General features: G+C 41.0%; 2 protein-coding genes across 8 annotated transcripts in view; both read right to left on the bottom strand.

Moving 5' to 3' along the window:
* ddx43 (DEAD (Asp-Glu-Ala-Asp) box polypeptide 43) overlaps window positions 1-10555 on the bottom strand; it is a 31596-nt gene extending 21041 nt beyond the window's left edge. Inside the window, exons 1-2 of the mRNA XM_021610639.2 lie at window positions 10027-10555; window positions 9834-9889 (exon numbers count right to left, since the gene is read on the bottom strand). Of these exons, the coding sequence (XP_021466314.1) occupies window positions 9834-9889; window positions 10027-10357 (387 nt within the window). The 5' untranslated portion in view covers window positions 10358-10555. The remainder of the gene's footprint in view (window positions 1-9833; window positions 9890-10026) is intronic.
* A 2691-nt stretch (window positions 10556-13246) lies between these two features.
* kcnq5a (potassium voltage-gated channel, KQT-like subfamily, member 5a) overlaps window positions 13247-21711 on the bottom strand; it is a 121490-nt gene continuing 113025 nt past the window's right edge. For 6 of the 7 annotated variants that reach the window (XM_036984475.1, XM_036984484.1, XM_036984479.1 and 3 more), the window contains one exon: window positions 13247-19989. In XM_036984475.1, the coding sequence (XP_036840370.1) occupies window positions 18883-19989 (1107 nt within the window). In that variant the 3' untranslated portion in view covers window positions 13247-18882. The remainder of the gene's footprint in view (window positions 19990-21711) is intronic. The other variant, XM_036984491.1, reaches the window with a different exon arrangement.

The following is a 21711-nucleotide window of genomic DNA, read 5'->3' as shown; positions in this document are numbered from 1 at the left end:
CTATGCCTGCTAGCAAGTCATTTTCGGTAGAAGCTGTATTGATGTGGCGTTTTAGGCTGTCAACAGCCAGGGAGAGACCCAACAGAAGAACAGCCAGTGTGCGAGGAATTTGCAGTAGGGAACAATAAAGCTCAGTGGAGGGGACACAAGATAGCTACTAGTGGCTAGCTAACATATGTAAACAAAAGTATGTGGACACCCCTTTAAATTAGTGGATTTAGCTATTTCAGCCACTCCTGTTGCCGACAGGTATATAAAACCAAACACAGCCATGCAATCTCCATAGACAAACATTGGCAGTAGAATGGCCTTACTGCAGGACTTTCAACATGGTACTGTCATAGTATTCCAACTTTCCAAAAAGTCAGTTTGTCAGATTTCTGCCATGCTAGAGGTTAACTGTAAGTGCTGTTATTGTGAAGTTGAAAGGCCACACAAGCTCACAGGACGAGACCTTCAAGTGCAGAAGCACGTAAAAATCTTCTGTCCACCCACTACAGAGTTCCAAACTGCCTCTGGAAGCAACGTTAGCACAAGAACGGTTCGTCGTGGAGGCTGTTATAGCAGCAAAGGGGGGGAGGGACCAACTCCATATTAATGCTCATGATTTTAGAATGAGATGTTTGACGCGCACATGTCCACATAGTAGCTTGCTGGCTATGAAGAGGCATTACTGGCTACCGTTAACTAGCTAGCCCACTGACGCAACAAGACACCATTGTGGAACACCTTTAGGTACAGCAAGTGGCTTTTGTGTCTTGTAATTTCACATTTGGTTCACATTCAAACAAGTAGCTGTATGACTAGCTAGCAAGGTTATTTATTCTCCTTCCAGATAGCTAGCAAGCTATATGTGGCACTAAAGTTACTCTAGAGGGAATCACTAATGGTATGTTGCTATTCAAAAACAAAGGAATTATCTGAAAGCATGTCAAACTATATAGTGTAACGTCACACGTACGATAGAACATTGTTTTTTTGGGGGGGGTTGCCCCGCTCTCTCACTATGTGTCGGAGTTCCAGATGTGGCTGCAGGGGAGGAGTGGTGGACAACACTGGAGGGCATCTTCACTGCCCACATGTAGGACATTTACAAGTAAGTATCCCAAATTAGGTACTACTAACTACTTGGTTGGATAAGAGGCAGAGACTAAGCTGTGTACTGTATGTTTCCAAGTCATTACTTGAGTGATTGTGTAACTCAAAAGACACTATCACACACTGAACAGACCGTGTGAAGAGCACCCTTTGTCATATGCAGTCCTCAAATGATTTGGACTTGTTGCAGAATTCTCCCGAAATGTGACACTTGCATACTTCCATGATGGAGTTTGCAAGTGCACACCATAAGAGAAGGGTGGAGAATTGAGATGTAGCCCTCATGTGCTCGCTCAACCACCTAGACGCCCATTCCTGTAGCTGAGGGCTACAGTGATATTACAATGAGGGGATTCAATTAAGCTGGTGGGAGATTGCACCGGGTGAAAAGTGATTGTTTTGAAAACCGGGCAAGAGTCGGGTGCTCCGTTTATAGTCCAGAGAAGTCAGCTCAAAACAAAATGACGTATGTGAAGAACATGGAGTAACGATTTAGGTTTCAGTGTTCACATGCAAAGTGTTTGCTCTTCGTAAAAAAAAATATGTACTTTATCTGCCTTCCCAAGTAAAACTAGTAAAATTCTAACATATACTTTATGGAAAATACATATGTTTTCTGAATGATGAATCATGCAGTCTTGTTGACAACATAACCTGGCAGCGCAGATTACTGTTCTATTTGAGCAGGGCGCTCCTCCATCACAGCTTTCGCCCATTCATGTCACATAGCCCTGTGAACCCAGTTCCTGATTAATTAAACTCCCTCAACATAAAAGGGCCACTCTGCGGCAGTGTCCACAGTAGAATAAAATTATTATATTCATATTGTAGTCCCGTGATCCTTCCCCACAGTTCTTGTATGTGACATTTTACAAGTCAAGCTTTCATTTGCACGTTAAAGTATTTAATTATATCCCACAGGGGACAGTACCACAGACTCAGTAAGGGGGAAGATAGATCTATATAAAATATATGACATGGACTGGAACCAATCAGAGTTCCTGTGGTCTGATATGAAGGCAACAAAAGCAATACTTGGAAGAAAAGCATTTTCCATTTTAGCTAATTTACCGCAGATCTGACAGTGTGCCTTTCAACTAATCTATTTCGTATTTCACCCCTCAGGAAACTGTCATTGCTGTGTACAAGCAACCACAGCAGCTCCTCCAGCAGACGCAGCCCCCTCCCGTCATCATCCATCTACACACAATACCTCATAATGACAAAGCAAAAACAGTTTGATTTTTAGAAAAAAACTTTAAAATCCAATTTACATAAGTATTCAGACCCTTTACTCAGTACTTTGCTGTAGCACCTTTGGCAGCAGTTACAGCCTTGATTCTTCATGGGTATGACGCTACAAGCTCGACACACCTGTACTTGGGAAGTTTCTCTCATTCTTCTCTGCAGATCCTCAAGTTCTGTCAGGTTGGATGGGGAGCGTCGCTGCACAGCTATTTTCAGGTCTTTCCAGAGATGTTCGATCGGGTTCAAGTCTGGGCTCTGGCTGGCCCACTCAAGGACATTCAAAGACACCACTCTTGCATTGTCTTGGCTGTGTGCTTAGGGTCATTGTCCTGATGGAAGGTGAACCTTCACCCCAGTCTGAGGTCCTGGGTGCTCTAGAGCAGGTTTTCATCAAGGATCTCTGTACTTACAAAATAAAACTTTGCACGTTCATCTTTGCATTGATCCTGACTAGTCTCCCAGTCCCTGCTGTTGAAAAACATCCCCACAGCATGATGCTGCCACCACCATGCTTCACCGTAGGGATGGTGCCAGGTTTCCTCCAGACGTGACACTTGGCATTCAGGCAGGCCAAAGATTTAAATCTTGGATTCTCATGGTCTGAGAGTTTAGGTGCCTTTTAGCCAACTCCAAGTGAGCTGTCATGTGCCTTTTACTGAGGAGTGGCTTCCGTCTGGCCACTCTAGCATAAAGGCTTGATTGTTGGAGTGCTGCAGAGATGGGAGAACCTTCCAGAAGGACAACCATCTCCACAGAGAAAGTCTCGAGCTCGGTCAGAGTGACCATCGGGCTCTTGGTCACCTCCCTGACCAAGGCCCTTCTCCCCAGAATGCTTAGTTTGGCCGGGAAGCAAGCTCTAGGATGAGTCTTGGTGGTTCCAAACTTCTTCCATTTAAGAATGACGGATGCCACTGTTCTTGGGGAACTTCAATGCTGCCGAATGTTTTTGGTACCCTTCCCCAGATCTGTGCCCTCGACACAATTCTGTCTTGGCACGCCACTGACAATTCCTTCGACCTCATTTTTGCTCGCACATGCACCGTCAACTGCGGGACCTTATATAGACAGGTGTGTGCCTTTCCAAATCATTTCCAATCAAGTTAATTTATCACAGGTGGACTCCAAATCAAGTTGTAGAAGGGTCTGAATACTTATGTAAAAAAAAATATATATATTTTTTTATACATTTGCAAACATTTCTAAAAATCTGTTTTGCTTTGTCATTGTGTGTGTAGATTGCTGAGGCTTTAAAAAAAATCAATCATTTTAGAATAAGGCTGTAACGCAACAAAATGTGGAAAAAGTCAAGGGGTCTGAATACTTTCCAATGGCGCTGTATCTAACCTAGATTGCTAACTACATATACTAGACATCGTTGCTAGTAGCAAGCACCATGCCCAGTCTGTCTCCCCATGCGAACTCCTTGCTCACCGGCTGTCCAAGCCAGCATAGCAAAGATTATCCGAGTTATCCAGTATATAGTACAGCTTCACCGCTTCCTCTGATCCAGAAATAGTTTACGAAATTAAGAGCGCCGGTATTTGTCTGAGCATAACTAGCATGACCAGGCAACCTCTTCTGCTTACCAAAACTCCACCCACTGTTTGATTGTCAGGTCTAACACATCGAAAAAATTAACACAAAGGAGCAATTGGGAAATAAAAAAGCCAAATTAAGCATTGCAATTGGTTAATTTAATTTCATTAATCATTTGAATTACAGTTAAATAATAGAGTATGGAAAATGATTATAATTGAGAATTCATGTTCTTTTTGTCACAATTCATGTCATGAAGAAATGTAAAACATGAGAAATGATGTCATTTAAGCATTTACATTTAGTTTTTTTTTTTAAATGTGTCAGTGTTGTAATGGACAGTACCATGACATTTGTCAAATTGGCAGGCATTATGCTTACTCAATTATTAAAATGCTATATATTTTTTTACATTTCAATTTTGTTGCAAAAAATGCAAACCCATTAGGAAAGAAAAGCAAACATATTGATATATAATTAGCATTTCCAATTGAGTTGTCAGGTAAATGCATTCATATTACATATGAACTAGTTACTAGCTAACGTTATTATACGAGCTAGCTATTAGCTACTGACGCACTGTTGTTCACAGCTTTTAACTAACATTGTTCATTCATCAAGGTAACAGAGTTTCAGTAATTTTTTATTTTGCCTTTATTTAATCAGGTAGGCGAGTTGAGAACAAGTTCTCATTTACAACTGCGACCTGGTCAAGATAAAGCAAAGCAGTGCGACACATACAGAGTTACACATGGGATAAACAAACATGCAGTCAATAATAATAGAAAAAAGTATATATACAGTGTGTGCAAATGAGGTAGGATAAGGGAGGTAAGGCAATAAATAGGTCATAGTGGCGAAATAATGACAATATAGCAATTAAACACTGCAGTGATAGATGTGCAGAAGATGAGTGTGCAAGTAGAGATATTGGAGTGCAAAAGAGCTAAATAAACAACAGTATAGGGGATGAGGTAGTTGGATGGGCTTATTACAGATGGGCTATGTACAGTTGCAGTGATCTGTGAGCTGCTCTGACAGCTGGTGCTTAAAGTTAGAGGGAGATGAGTCTCCAGCTTCAGCGATTTTTGCAGTTTGATCCAGTCATTGGCAGCAGAGAAGTAGAAGGAAAGGCGGCCAAAGGAGGAATTGGCTTTGGGGGTGACCAGTGAGATATACCTGCTGGAGCGCGTGCTACGGGTGGGTGCTGCTATGGTGACAAGTGAGCTGAGATAAGGCGGGGCTTTACCTAGTAAAGACTTATAGATGACCTGGAACCAGTGGGTTTTGCGACGAATATGAAGCGCGAGTCAGCCAACGAGAGCATACAGGTAGCATTGGTGGGTAGTATATGGGGCTTTAGTGACAAAACGGATGGCACTGTGATAGACTGCATCCAATTTGTTGAGTAGAGTGTTGGGAGGCTATTTTGTAAATGACATCGCCGAAGTCAAGGATCGGTAGGATAGTCAGTTTTATGAGGGTGTGTTTGGCAGCATGAGTGAAGGAGGCTTTGTTGTGTTATAGGAAGCCGATTCCGGATTTCATTTTGGGTTGGAGATGCTTAATGTGAGTCTGGAAGGAGAGTTTACAGTCTAACCAGACACCTAGGTATTCGTAGTTGTCCACATATTCTAAGTCAGAGCCGTCCAAAGTAGTGATGCTGGATGGGCGGGCAGGTGTGGGCAACGATCGGTTAAAGAGCATGCATTTAGTCTGCCATAGAGACTGCCAGAGGTCCGGACAACAGGCCCTCCAATTTGATTCACTGAACTCTATCTGAGAAGTAGTTGGTGAACCAGGCGAGGCAGTCATTTGAGAAACCAAGGCTGTTGAGTTTGCCGATAAGAATGTGGTGGTTGACAGAGTCGAAAGCCTTGGCCAGGTTGATGAATACAGCTGCACAGTATTGTCTCTTATCGATGGCGGTTATGATTACAGGTCGACCGATTATGATTTTTCAACGCCGATACCAATTATTGGTTGACCCGGGGAAAAAAGCCAATACCGATTAATCTGCCGATTTTTAAAAATGTATTTTTGATGACAATTACAACAATATTGAATGAACACTTATTTTAACTTAATATAATACATCAATAAAATCAGTTTAGCCTCAAATAAATAATGAAACGTGTTCAATTTGGTTTAAATAATGCAAAAACAAAGTGTTGGAGAAGTAAAAGTGCAATATGTGCAATGTAAGAAAGCTAACGTTTAAGTTCCTTGCTCAGAACATGAGAACATATGAAAGCTGGTGGTTCCATTCAAAATGAGTCTTCAATATTCCCAGGTAAGATGTTTTAGGTTGTAGTTATTATAGGAATCTCTCTCTCTCTCTATACCACTTGTATTTCATTAACCCTTGACTATTGGATGTTCTTATAGGCACTTTAGTATTGCCAGTGTAACAGTATAGCTTCTGTCCCTCTCCTCGCTCCTACCTGGGCTCGAACCAGCAACACAACAGCCACTCTCGAAGCAGCGTTACCCATGCAGAGCAAGGGAAAACCCCCACTCCAAGTCTCAGAGCGAGTGATGTTTGAAACGCTATTAGCGCGCACCCCGCTAACTAGCTAGCCATTTCACATCGGTTACACCAGCCTAATCTCGGGAGTTGATAGGCTTGAAGTCATAAACAGCTGCTGGAAAACGCACTAAAGTGCTGTTTGAATGAATTCTTACGAGCCTGCTGGTGTCTACCGTCGCTCAGTCAGACTGCTCTATCAAATCATAGACTTAGTTATAACATGATAAGAAATACGAGCCTTAGGTCATTAATATGGCCGAATCCGGAAACGATCATCTCGAAAACAAGACGTTTATTCTCAGTGAAATACGGAACCGTTCCGTATTTTATCTAACGGGTGGCATCCATAAGTCCAAATATTCCTGCTACATTGCACAACCTTCAATGTTATGTCATAATTATGTAAAATTCTGGCAAATTAGGCGGCCCAAACTGTTTCATATACACTGACTCTGCGTGCAATGAACACAAGAGAAGTGACAATTTCACCTGGTTAATATTGCCTGCTAACCTGGATTTATTTTTAGCTAAATATGCAGGTTTTAAAAATATATACTTCTGTGTATTAATTTTAAGAAAGGCATTGATGTTTATGGTTAGGTACACATTGGAGCAACGATACGCACCGCATCGATTATATGCAACGCAGGACACGCTAGATAAACTAGTCATATCATCAATCATGTGTAGTTAACTAGTGATTATGATTGATTGATTGTTTTTAAATAAGATAAGTTTAATGCAAGCTAGCAACTTACCTTGGCTTACTGCATTCGCATAAAAGGCAGTCTCCTTGTGGAGTGCAATGTAATCAGGTGGTTAGAGCATTGGACTAGTTAACTGTAAGTTTGCAAGATTGAATCCCCCGAGCTGACAAGGTAAAAATATTTTGTTCTGCCCCTGAACGAGGCAGTTAACCCACCCTTCCTAGGCTGTCATTGAAAATAAGAATGCCTTCTTAACGGACTTGCCTAGTTAAATAAAGATTAAATAAAGGTGGGTACAGGGCTGTTGACCGGGGTAGGGGTAGCCAGGTGGAAAGCATGGCCAGCCGTAGAAAAATGCTTATTGAAATTCTCAATTATCATGGATTTATATGTAGGGACAGTGTTTCCTAGCCTCAGTGAAGTGGGCAGCTGGGAGGGGATGCTCTTATTCTCCATGGACTTTACAGTGTCCCAGAACTTTTTGGAGTTAGTGCTACAGGATGCAAATTTCTGAATGAAAAAGTTAACCTTTGCGTTCCTAACTGCCTGTGTAAATTGGTTCCTAACTTGCCTGAAAGGTGGCATATCGCGTGGGCTATTCGATGCTAATGCAGTAATAACTTTCATGGGGTTAGGTTTGATAGCCAGAAAACGCAAACAACCACATTCTTTCCAAAAGAGCTAGTTAGCATCACTACTTGACATTTCAGACCTAACAACTGTACCCCGCACATTGACTCGGTACCCCCTGTATATACAGTGCCTTGCGAAAGTATTCGGCCCCCTTGAACTTTGCAACCTTTTGCCACATTTCAGGCTTCAAACATAAAGATATAAAACTGTATTTTTTGTGAAGAATCAACAACAAGTGGGACACAATCATGAAGTGGAACGACATTTATTGGATATTTCAAACTTTTTTAACAAATCAAAAACTGAAAAATTGGGCGTGCAAAATTATTCAGCCCCTTTACTTTCAGTGCAGCAAACTCTCTCCAGAAGTTCAGTGAGGATCTCTGAACGATCCAATGTTGACCTAAATGACTAATGATGATAAATACAATCCACCTGTGTGTAATCAAGTCTCCGTATAAATGCACCTGCACTGTGATAGTCTCAGAGGTCCGTTAAAAGCGCAGAGAGCATCATGAAGAACAAGGAACACACCAAGCAGGTCTGAGATACTGTTGTGAAGAAGTTTAAAGCCGGATTTGGATACAAAAAGATTTCCCAAGCTTTAAACATCCCAAGGAGCACTGTGCAAGCGATAATATTGAAATGGAAGGAGTATCAGACCACTGCAAATCTACCAAGACCTGGCCGTCCCTCTAAACTTTCAGCTCATACAAGGAGAAGACTGATCAGAGATGCAGCCAAGAGGCCCATGATCACTCTGGATGAACTGCAGAGATCTACAGCTGAGGTGGGAGACTCTGTCCATAGGACAACAATCAGTCAGTCGTATATTGCACAAATCTGGCCTTTATGGAAGAGTGGCAAGAAGAAAGCCATTTCTTAAAGATATCCATAAAAAGTGTTGTTTAAAGTTTGCCACAAGCCACCTGGGAGACACACCAAACATGTGGAAGAAGGTGCTCTGGTCAGATGAAACCAAAATTGAACTTTTTTGGTAACAATGCAAAGCGTTATGTTTGGCATAAAAGCAACACAGCTCATCACCCTGAACACACCATCCCCACTGTCAAACATGGTGGTGGCAGCATCATGGTTTGGGCCTGCTTTTCTTCAGCAGGGACAGGGAAGATGGTTAAAATTGATGGGAAGATGGATGGAGCCAAATACAGGACCATTCTGGAAGAACCTGATCGTCTGCAAAAGACCTGAGACTGGGACGGAGATTTGTCTTCCAACAAGACAATGATCCAAAACATAAAGCAAAATCTACACTGGAATGGTTCAAAAATAAACATATCCAGGTGTTAGAATGGCCAAGTCAAAGTCCAGACCTGAATCCAATCGAGAATCTGTGGAAAGAACTGAAAACTGCTGTTCACAAATGCTCTCCATCCAACCTCACTGAGCTCGAGCTGTTTTGCAAGGAGGAATGGGAAATATTTCAGTCTCTCGATGTGTAAAAATGATGGACATACCCCAAGCGACTTAGAGCTGTAATCGCAGCAAAAGGTGGTGCTACAAAGTATTAACTTAAGGGGGCTGAATAATTTTGCACGCCCAATTTCAGTTTTTGATTTGTTAAAAAAGTTTGAAATATCCAATAAATGTCATTCCACTTCATGATTGTGTCCCACTTGTTGTTGATTCTTCACAAAAAAAATACAGTTTTATATCTTTATGTTTGAAGCCTGAAATGTGGCAAAAGGTCGCAAAGTTCAAGGGGGGCGAATACTTTCGCAAGGCACTGTAGCCTCGTTATTGTTATGTACATGTTAGTGTTACTTTTAGATTTATTCGATTATTATTATTTTTTACTTTAGTCCATTTATAACATATTTTCTTAACTCTATTTTACTGCGTTGTTGGTTAATGGCTTCTATGTAAGCATTTCGCCGTAAGGGTTCTACACCTGTTGTATTCGGGGGCATGTGACAAATAACATTACAATTTGATCATGTTGGTGTCAGTCACTTTGCCTCAATTTTTGTTAGATAACGAGCTAGCTAAAGTTGGCTACATTATACCTATACATTGCGACTTTCTACTATTGGCTAGCTAGTTACTAGTTGGCTACTTGCCTTGATTCGTGCACCACTGGTTTCTTCAAGTTCACGTATTTTAGCTCCACCGCGACCTGTTGAATGAAGCGTAACATGAACTAGTGCACATGCAAGACTTACCAAGCTAACTTTACTAACTAGCTATCGCTAACAACTAACTAGTATTTGCATAGCAGCTTTGTTGTGAGGAATGTTTTTGTTGTTGACCTACCTATAACCCTTCCAATTGAGGTATTTTCCACCGTGAAGGTGACGGGCGGAGCTGAAGTCGACCCGTCTGCGCCACGGCCTCTGCGCCCACAGGCATAAATATCTCCACTTCTGGAGAACACGCGGTTGTTGCCACCATAGCTGTCCCTCCTATTTTGACAATGCGAACCGTTGGGATCCCCTCTCTCTCTTGGCGCTCTGAAACCACCTGCATTTCCCATCCCAAAACACACATTTTCCTTCGCACCACCTTTCCACGAAGAGCTCCAATCTGTGGGTGGTGCTGTGGTAGCAGGCGTAGGTACATCGTTTTCCTCCTCCCAGTCCGACATTACAAACGAGAATGTGCGATAACTGGCTAGCTAATTTGATATCATCTCACCTGATGCCAATTGTGTTCCCTAACATCCGGTTTGTGACCTTTCTATTTTTCACACAATCAGTTGTTTGCAGTTCAGTGGGGTGGATGAAAATCCATCAAAACTTTTTCGGAGGATTGTTTTTTGTGTGTTTTTGTCTTCCTCCCTGGGTGAGATTATGCTACATTCATAAACAAGTGGGAAGATGATATTTACCACATTCAACTGGAAAAACATCCACTGTAGTGATGGGTCGTTCGCGAACAAGTCGGCTCTAAGAGCCGGCTCTTGCAGGTAAACGTTGGGAGCCAGCATGCATATCAGAAGAGCCGAATCTATTTATAAATAAATAAATAAAATTAAGATATGAATAATCAAAATATTTAAATGAATAGAATTAACTACTTCAAAGAACGAAAAAAGTAATAAAATAATATAGGCCGAAATGCTCAAGCGCACACATTCGTTCTGAAAGATCTGCAGATCTGAGCTGGTGGAAGAACAAGGCCTCTGTCTACCCACAGTTTACTAAAACCATGACAGGGAGACTGCATAGTGGCCACATCCGTTTCCTCTGAGAGGGTCTTCTCGAAAACGGGACAAATAATTACTGAGAGAAGGAACCGCATTAGCCCCTCTAAAGTGAGGCAGCTTGCATTTCTGAATGCAAATTTCTCATAAAAGCAAAATATGGTCAACATTGATGTGTGCTGCTGGTTATAACATGGCAATAAAGAAGAGAGAGAAAAGAGAGACCAGTTTAATGTTTTAAGTGGAATGCTGCAGTTTTGCACATTGTTATTTATTTTACTTTGATATGGTGCAAAATTATATTATTATGTTGTTCAGATTGTATTTGTTTTGAATTGTTACATTTAAATGCACTTTGTTTATATACGTTACAAAAGTTATACTTCAAATGCACATGTGTAATAGCATCCTCCATTTTTTACATTTATTTAAATTTGTGGGCTGTTGCAGTTTTGCAAATTGTTATTTATTTTTTCTTTGATATGGTGCAATATTCTATTATGCTGTTCAGATTGTATTCATTTTGAATGGTTAGATTTATATGCACTTTTTATATACATTAAAAAGATACTATAAATGCAAATGTTAATAGCATTCTTTTTCATAACAAACCCATGCATTTTTAAATACATTGTGGTAAAGGTAGAGTATGATTTTAATAATTTAATTAGAATTGTTTTAACACCAATCATAGTCAAACTATCGCAAACTGTTTGACTTGAAAAAATAGAGCCGTTTGGGAGCCAAAAGACCCGGCTCCTTTTGGTGAGCTGAGCCGAACGACCCGGGTCACTGAAAAGAGCCTGAATGCCCATCACTAATCCACTGAACACCCCTCCAACTCGTAATTACTAGTGGGGAAACTCTTCTATCATCCCTGAGCTCCAACTTCTCACACATACTGACTTCACCTACTAAGGAAATTACCTCAATAATAGCATGTTCGGCAGGTGTTAAGTTAAATAAAATAATAATAAAACAATCGGCAGGTGGGTGTGGCTTGAAGCAATGAGTGACGTATTTAAAGGGCAGCAGTGTATTTTGAACCCACAAACCAACCCCTCCCTGTTTTTCAACTGGTCGTTCAGTACAATTCTGTTTCCGTTGAACATTCCACTAGTTTTTTTGTGCTGAACGCAGCTCTTTGAGGACTTCAAGTTAGGAGTCGTGCTGCATTTATAACAAAGTAGGAAGGTGTTATTTACCACATATGATTGGGAAAAATGTATTTGAACCCCCCTCAAACTCGTATTTACTAGTGGAAAACTTATTTATGATCCCTGAGCTCCGACGTCTTCCACATGCTGACCTTTGACGTCACCTACCTAGTTTGTTTACAAGCATGATAGCTGTACTTTTAGTTCATGGATGACACAGCTTGTTTTTTAGCCAGTCAGCGTTTCTCAACAAGTTCATAGCTCATGAATGCATCCAACTGGTATTTATGACTTCACAACTGGCAATTACCACCTTCCCACTTGGTTTTTGAAAGCAACATGAACCAGACGTAGAGGAGCTTCCTTTTACACAGACATTTTAGCATAGTAGGGCATAGGCGGTAGTATCAAAGATGAGCGTGTATATTGATTGGTGTATATAGGAGAATCACCCTCCATCACCCACATTTGACCTTCTAATCCAATGGGTTTTGAGAAGGAGGCGAGGAGAGAAGAAGCGAGGAATCAAAGAAATGTAATTGAGATTCTTCTACTAAAATAAGATGATTTTAAAATCAAAAATAGAATGACAAAACTGTAAACATTATCCTAAATACAACTCATCAACTTAGTGAATACCATTGGTGTTTAATATGAGAGTTTCAACATGAAATATCCTTTATGTTTTGTTCACACTTTTATTTATTTAACTATGTCAATGTCAATGTCACGCCAAACTGTGAAAAAGTAAATAGTTGGAAGAGATGCAGAGTTATCTATTTGTTCATTGTCTTACTTTTTATCTGCATTGTTGGGAAGGGGATGGTAAATGAGCATTTCACAGTAAAGTATTACACTTTCTGTATTTGGCGCATGTGACAAATAAAAATGCATTTGATTTGATTCCTCATTAACCTTATGGTCTATCATCTAGAAACCCATGGACAATATGGACACAGATATAACAAATTAATACTTTATATGAATACATTTTTTAAAGTTAATCAAGTGTAAATTACCAGAATTACCATAGATTACCTGTTAATTACTAACATTACCGGAAATAACTTTAGTCAACTACCAGTAGTTTTGCAATCCTAGCTCTAAGCCTCTTTTTATAGTGCAACTTGGTGTGGTTATACAGTATTTCATTCAAGACATCCAGACCAAAAAATACTTTCATGTTTGTAGTTTATTGATGTATAATATTACAATTCATTTTGTATTTCTCCTCCACAGAGATCTTGTAACCTCTGTTATGTGCACTTTAATACATTAATTTGAAAGAATTAGGAATGTTAACATTATCCACCATGTATTTTCAAGGGCAATTCTGCCGTATTCATTATCTCCAGCACCTAAACAGTATCTACATACACTGAGTGTACAAAACATTAGAAACACCTTCCTAATATTGAGTTCCACCCCCCTTTGTCTTCAGAACAGCCTCAATTGGTAGGGGCATGGACTCTACACCGTGTCGAAAGCGTTCCCCAAGGATGCTGGCCTATGTTGACTCCAATGCTTCCCACAGTTGTGTCAAGTTGGCTGGATGTCTATTGGGTGGTGGACCATTCTTGATACACATGGGAAACTGTTGAGTGTGAAAAACCTTGCCACATTGCAATTCTTGGCACACTCAAATTGGTGCGCTTGGCACTTACTACCATACCCCATTCAAAGGCACTTAAATCTTTTGTCTTGCCGATTCACCCTCTGAATGGCACACATACACAATCCATGTCACAATTGTCTGAAGGTTTAAAAATCATTCTTTACAATTATCCTGCTTCAAGGGAATTATCACTTTTATACAAGGAGTTACCAACATATTCAAATAATGATTGACATATTGTCATAAAAAACATTATTTTGATAAATTAATTCATATTATTTCATTCTTCCACGAGATATAGTCCCGACACAAATCTAAGGTTACTACACAAGCCGGCTGGTCGTTCGATCTATTGGTTCGGTTGCCAGAGTTCCCAGTCGTTATTCTTTTTGTTCTGCATCCATGGACGCAACTCTTTAGTTAGTTCTAAATGTTCCATTGCCGTACTGGCTGGCAACGTTCTTATCCCTTGTTTGATAGCTAGCCAACTACGGCTAACTACGGCCAGAATAACAGCAAAGTTGCTGCATTTGCTGTTATTTGTTTAAACTGTTTTCTAGTGAGATTTATTTAGATACATCCATAACAATGAGCTAATGATGCGCGATTTCGCCTGACATAGAAAATGTGCTCTCTCGTTAGGATATTGTTGATTATAGGAGCTAGCCAACAATACAGCTAACACAATCACTTCAGTCTGAAGCTAGAAAAACTACAAACTAGCAGCTCTTCAACTTCATTTAGTTTGTCCTGTTTTCTGTTGACATTTCTTTGTATAAATTCATAAAAATGATACCAGCTGATTCATGATTTGGACTGGCTAAGAAAATCTGTCTGTCTGTCTGGTCCCGACATGTTCATTACTACGGGACAGCTGGAGATAAATTTCAATATTGAAACAATGTTGCAAATGTCGGGGCAGACAGACTGCACGGTTTATACAAATCTCTGCTGTTGAAAACCAAATGATAGTCTAAAAGAAATGGGAGATAATGTCTAGATGCTTTTTATAGTAGAGATCAAGTTTATAAATTGCCTGGCTGGGTTGATGAGACAGTGGATTGCGCAGTGAGAGTAAATAGATATTTCAAAGTCATAGAGTTAGCCGGTGGTAACTTGTGGAATAGACGCCGGCTGGAATGGGGTTTTAACCAATCAGCATCCAGGATTAGACCCACCCATTGTATAATAGTACATATTTTGAAGCATGCATCAATGCAAGCTTCAATTGAAAGAATTGAAAGTATGCAAAGAAATATGACGCAGCCACGTAAAAAATGACGGCCATTATTTAAGCTGAAGCGAGAGAAAATACACTGACTTCGGAATGAAATGTTGCCTCTTCACATCTCATATGTTGCCTGACTACAATATTTTATCTTGATACGTTAATAAATACATGCTGTGTTAATGTTTACCTGCCTACGTACCGTAGATAACAAGCGGCAGGGTGGCCTAGTGGTTAGAGCGTTGGGCTAGTAACCAGAAGATTGCAAGTTCAAATCCCCGAGCTGACAAGGTACAAATCTGTCGTTCTGCCCCTGAACAGGCAGTTAACCCACTAAAACCCACACTAAAATTAATAAGTCAATAGGGCTATCTGGCTGGCTACTACTTTCAGATAGCCATGAAGAATAGTTAGCTAGCTACCCATGAAAAATTAAAATATATCTTGCATAATATTAATTTTAGGTCATTTTTTGTTTAGTCTATTCTTGATTCATTGTCCTGGCTGGATGAAGGCTCAGGGAATGGGGAAGTGAAGCGTGAGGTAATACAGTAGGGGGAAGTGTGAGTGCTTCTCAAACGTAATGTTTTATGCATTCTCCACACGCTCGTCCTCACAAGAACATACTCAAGAGAAAGCATTGGAGAATGCACTCAGAGCATGAGAGCGTGGAGCAAATATGCATATTGAGAAACACCCTCAGTGTATGTGAAAACAGGCCGTTTCTATGATCTGTGGTTAAAAAGATAATAAGAAAAGTCCTTAAAACAGGGTAGGATTAAAAGTAAACAAAACTGTGATTTTCAAAACCTGCAATGGGTTTCTAGCCAGAGGGAGGGTATTTTCTTGCTCCCCACATCACCGCGAGTCTCATAGTGTTAGGGAATCACTGTTAAATAAATGTTTATTTATGATGTTCGCATACTTTTTTACTTTATGTATTTTTTCTAGAAATGCGCCGTTTTCATAAATGAAGACACTGTAATTGTGCTGGAGATAATGAAAATAAGGTTGAAAAGTGGTTGAATTGCCCTTTTAGGCCTATTTTGGATAATAAATGACAATACAAGTGATATAGAACATGTACTGTAGTAGATTTGCAGCCATTAAAAGTGTGTTATCCAAGTTTCAGAAACTGAGCTTACACCTGTATGAGTTATTCTACGTAGCTAGGCACTGTAGCTACATATGCAGCCCAGTGGAGAAAAAATAACAATAATCATATTAAAATGCAAGAAAGGCACTGTTAAGCATTTACAGAATAAACTAAGGGAAATTAACCATTAATTAACCAGTAAATTTGATATAACTTCAGTCTACAGACCAAGCATGACATTTCTTCAATGGAAGACTCCATACTCTATAGTTAACTAAGTGGATTTGATACTCAGCCTTCTTCCAATGGAGCTGACCTCTACAAGTGCCTCCTGTCTGTCACATGATTATGTATCTGGAAAACATTTCATTACAGAGCATAAAACCACATATGCAGGTTCCAACGTCTCCAAACGATTGTGCTTTCAGTTGCGCATTTATCGTACCAACTCCGCTCAAACACTGCAGCCATAGTTATATAATATCCCATTTTAACACACAGTTATGTAGATTTTGCAGGTCACATACTGTATTAACATAAATGATATACAGGTAACTGCCAAAATAAAGGAAACACCAACATAAAGTGTCTTGATAGGGCATTGGGCCACCACGAGCCACCAGAACAGCTTCAATGTGCCTTGGAATAGATTCTAATGTCTGGAACTCTATAATTTGGTGTTTTGTTGATGGTGGTGGAAAACGCTGTCTCAGGCGTCGCGTTTCAGAATCTCCCATAAGGGTTAATTGGGTTGAGATCTGTTGATTGAGAGAGACACACACACACATGAAAATATACTACAGTTTACTATAGAATACTACAGTACTTACTATAGAAAATAATGATATAGTAAAATGTAGAATATTATATTACACAATGTAGTATCCCTCGATCATGTGTAGTACTTACTATAGAATGTTGTAGTATACTGTAGAATACTATAGTAAATACTACAGTATTATCCCAACAAAAAAATGTAGTAAATACTACACAAATGCTACAGTAAACTATAGTAAATACTACAGTATTTCATTTGTATATACCCTGACCATTCCCCTACTCAATATCGCAATTTGTGCCACCCATAAATGAGAAACCTACATGCCAAGTATAGACCATATATTGTGTTCCTTACAGGTTATGGAAAAGAGCAGAAGCTCTGAACTATCCGTTCAGACCCCAGTCCTACCTACCTACAGGTTATGCTAAATGTGCTCTTTTATTAGTTCTCCAGAAGGTTTCTTGTCAAAGATTATAATGCAATAACACTATAGTAAATACTACAGTAATGTCAGCAAAAACACTACAGTATATTACAATCCGCAAAAAACACTACATTAATTACTATAGTATACACTAAAGTTTTCCCTTTACTACAGTTTCTACGCTATAGTTAACAGTAAATACTACAGTAAAGTCTGCAAAAACACTACAGTGAATACTATAGTATTTATACCAGAGTATACTACAGTATTTTTTTATGTGCGCACAAACACACACACCCTGTAATAAACCCCTTCTGCTACTTTGAGACCCCTCTTTCAAAGTCACTGAGATCTTCTAGCCATGGTAGCCAAAATAATGGGCAACTGGACATTTTTATACATGACCCTATGCATGATGGGATGTTAATTAACTCAGGAACCAAACCTGTGTGAAATAGCCTGCTTTCAATGTACTTTGAATCCCTCATTTACTCAAGTGTTTTCTGTATTTTGGCATTCATCTGTACATATTGCATTCTACAGTGTAATTGTTAATCAGCTAAGCCAAGTGCACTTATGCACCATAAAAACAAATGTGTTGAATGTAAGCTGTCATCGTTAACGCCACAGAAGACATTTAAGACTGTTGTGTCTGTCTCTTCTTCAAGAACAAAAAGGTGCAAAATAGAGGAAATCACAATGGCTGACACAGTTTTGTGCATATTCTCATTCAAGAGCAGGCATCTGTGTTCAGGCTGAGTGGCAGTCAAACAGTGCTGCTGCCTGTGTACCACAAGGCAGTGGTACACATGAGCTGTAAGACAAGAAACCCTGCATTCTGCAGTGTTTATTGTGACCGACAACTGCAGTGTACCCCAGCCTTGTTTCACTATCTACTGTATCACAGTCATAACTGATCTTATTTGGCTGCTGTTTGTCTTTCACTAAATGCCTTTAAAAGTCCAAAACAATGAATCCTACTGGAGCACGCAATCAGCAAATTGGATTTGTTCAAAATCAAATGGCCTCACAAGATTGTACAATTTATTAGGAAAATAATTGACAAATGTACTTCAATAGGTTTATCTTCTTATGTTAATATCAAATTAATTATTGTATTATCTATTATTAAATGGTGAGCTTGTTAGGAATACTTGGGTAATAATAGCTGACTGCTCCAAATTGCCTCTCAAGGGTTTGGAAGATACATGAATGGTACATGCAGGTAAAAACAGGTGAGCTGTGGGCTTATGAGGTTGGACTCAGCCCTCATAACTGTGGTTCCAAGGCTATCGAAGGGGCTCGGGGGCTTGAATGCTCTCGACCCTAAAGTGCAGTTTAGACATGCGGTGGTCATGCATAGTCGAGAGAGCAAACAGTACCACTATCTGACCAAACTCTCTTTTGTTCAATCTTCCTCCCCCATCTCCCCTTCCCCTGTTAGTTTCTCAGCTTGTTGCTGTTTTAGGAAATAGTCCATGCAATGATATGCATGAGAGGACATCTTTTGTTGACACCTCAAACATCTTAAAAACAGAGTTAAAATCAACATTTTCAAATCATTTTTTTTTTTTTTTTTGTCCAGTGAATCCTCTATGCTGGATGGTCGTATTAGTAATGTGTGTGTTGGGGGGAAGGAGTTATTTTATTCACTCCTATGGAATAGTTATTTTAGTCGTACATGGGGAGGCTGGTTGAGGGACTCTGCACTGTCCATTGTGGGGATGTGGGGTCCGGTCAAACTGCTTGAGGACCCCCCATCTTCAGTCAGCAAGAGGTCCAAGCAGCCAGTACCGTCTGCTGTGGGATGGGACAGGAAGCCACTCTCCTGGGACAGGAAATCAAACTGGTCCACCTGTGGCTCCAGGTCACAGACAGTGATGAAAAGGTCTGTTTCACGCCAGTTGCTAACGTCGAGGTTGCCTTGGGAGCCATCTCTGGAACTGCTACTGTTGCCGAGGGGGGAGGACAGGTTGGGGGGGTTGTCTGCAGATGGCTGAGTAAGGTTGTGTGCTGACCAGGACTTCCCCAGCCCCTGTCCCTGCTCAGAGGGTACCCCCTCACATCCAGAGGAGAGCAGCAGCAAGGGGTCCACCTCCAGGCTCAAGTGCCTCCTCCAGGGGCCCTCTTCCCTCAAGTGGGGCTTCCCCCTCAGCTGCACCCTGCTCTGGGCATGTTCCCCCTCTCTGTCCTCCTCTCCATCGTCCACCCTGGAGCCCACCATCACAGAGGGGCCTGAGCTCTCCTCCAGCCTACCCCTTCGAGGAGCAGCTGGGGTGGGGCAGAGGGGGCGTCTGTGCTGGGGGCCAGTGGTGGGCAGATGGAGGGTGGCGGCACCAGCAGATGGTGGAGGGGGCAGGAGGTTAGGGAAATGCGCTCGCCTGGGGAAACTACTGGGGGTGGTGAGGAGCGGGTAGGGGCTATCAGGGAGCAGGAAGGGCATGGGTGTGGGGGATGCGGTGGAGGCAGGGTATGGGGGAGGGCAGGTGTTGAGGGTGAGCTCGCTGGGGGCCAGTATGAGCTGGAGGCCCCTGGAGAGATGGTCACCTGTTGTTGACCGGGACATACCCCCACCCCCCTCACCTGGATGCCCTCTTACACACTCCCCTCCCAGGTGGGAGCCAGAGGGCAGGTCCTTGCTGAGGATGGAGCTCTGGTAGTCGGATGTCTGGTGCTCCAGCTCGAAAAGGGGCAGGGAGGAGAGGGTGAGGGCAGACGAGCCCTGCCTGTACACATCTAGCAGAGAGTCCAGCTTTGACTCTATGGACGTCACCTGGGGGACGGGGGGTGACAGTTAAAAGCAACAAGGGTTCACTGTGTCTGCCATATGTACAGTATATACTGTAGCCTAGTCAATGCCATTCTATTCAACTATTGCTGTATGTATACTATTCTATATACATATTATACAGATATACTACATATTCTATCCACATACTGTCTATAATGTCTATGCATCCCATCATATATACAGGTATATACAGTACCAGTCAAAAGTTGACACACCTACTCATTCCAGGGTTTTTCTTTATTTTTTACTATCTTCTACATTGTAGAATAATAGTGAAGACATCAAAACTATGAAATAACACATATGGATTCATGTACTAACCAAAAAACAAATCAAAATATACTTTATATGTGAGATTCTTCAAAGTAGCCACCCTTTGCCTTGATGACAGCTTTGCAAACACTTGGCATTCTCTCAACCAGCTTCATGAGGTACTCACCTGGAATGCATTTAAATTAACAGGTGTGCCATGTTAAAAGTTCATTTGTAGAATTTCTTTCCTTCTTAATGCGTTTGAGCCAATCAGTTGTGTTGTGACAAGGTAGGGGTGGTATTCAGAAGATAGCCCTATTTGGTAAAATACCAAGTCATGTTATCAACTAAAATAAGCAAAGAGAAACGACAGTCCATCATTACTTTACTTTGAAGGTCAGTCAGTCCAGAACATTTCAATAACTTTGAAAGTTTCTTCAAGTGCAGTCGCAAGAACCATCAAGTGCTATGATGAAACTGGCTCTCATGAGGACCGACTCAGGAAAGGAAGAACCAGAGTTACCTCTGCTGCAGAGGATAAGTTCAGTTACCAGCCTCAGAAATTTAAGATCAAAGAAATGTTTCACAGAGTTCAAGTAACAGACATCAACATCAACTGTTCAGAGGTGACTGCGTGAATCAGGCCTTCATGCTCAAATTTCTGCAAAGAAACAACTGCTAAAGGACACCAATAAGATAAAGAGACTTACTTGGGCCAAGAAACACGAGCAATGGACATTAGACCGGTGGAAATCTGTCTTTGGTCTGATGAGTCCAAATTGGAGATTTTTGGGCCAGACCGTGTCTTTGTGAGATGCAGAGTAGGTGAACGGATGATCTCCGCATGTGTGGTTCTCACCATGAAGCATGGAGGTGGTGGTGTGATGGTGTGGGTTGCTTCGCTGGTTACACTGTCTGTGATTTATTTTGAATTCAAGGCACACTTAACCAGCATGACTACCACAGCATTCTGCAGCGATCCCATCTGGTTTGCTCTTAGTGGGACTATCATTTGTTTTTCAACAGGACAATGACCCAACACACCTCCAGGCTGTGTAAGGGCTATTTGACCAAGAAGGAGAGTGATGGAGTGCTGTATCAGATGAACTGGCCTCCACAATCACCCAACCTCAACCCAATTGAGATGGTTTGGGATGAGAGTGAAGGAAAAGCAGCCAAAAAGTTCTCAGCATATGTGGGAACTCCTTCAATACTGATGGAAAAGCATTCCAGGTGAAGCTGGTTGAGAGAATGCCAAGAGTATGCAAAGCTGTCATCAAGGCAAAGGGTGGCTACTTTGAAGAATCTAAAATATATTTGGATTTGTTTAACACTTTTTTGGCTACTACATGATTCCATATGTGCTATTTCATAGTTCTGATGTCTTCACTATTATTCTACAATGTAGAAAATAGTAAAAATACGAAAAACCCTTGAATGAGTAGGTGTGTC

Source organism: Oncorhynchus mykiss, chromosome 1 (genome assembly GCF_013265735.2).
Source record: "Oncorhynchus mykiss isolate Arlee chromosome 1, USDA_OmykA_1.1, whole genome shotgun sequence".
NCBI lineage: Eukaryota > Metazoa > Chordata > Actinopteri > Salmoniformes > Salmonidae > Oncorhynchus > Oncorhynchus mykiss.
This window is presented reverse-complemented; position numbering and strand designations above follow the sequence as displayed.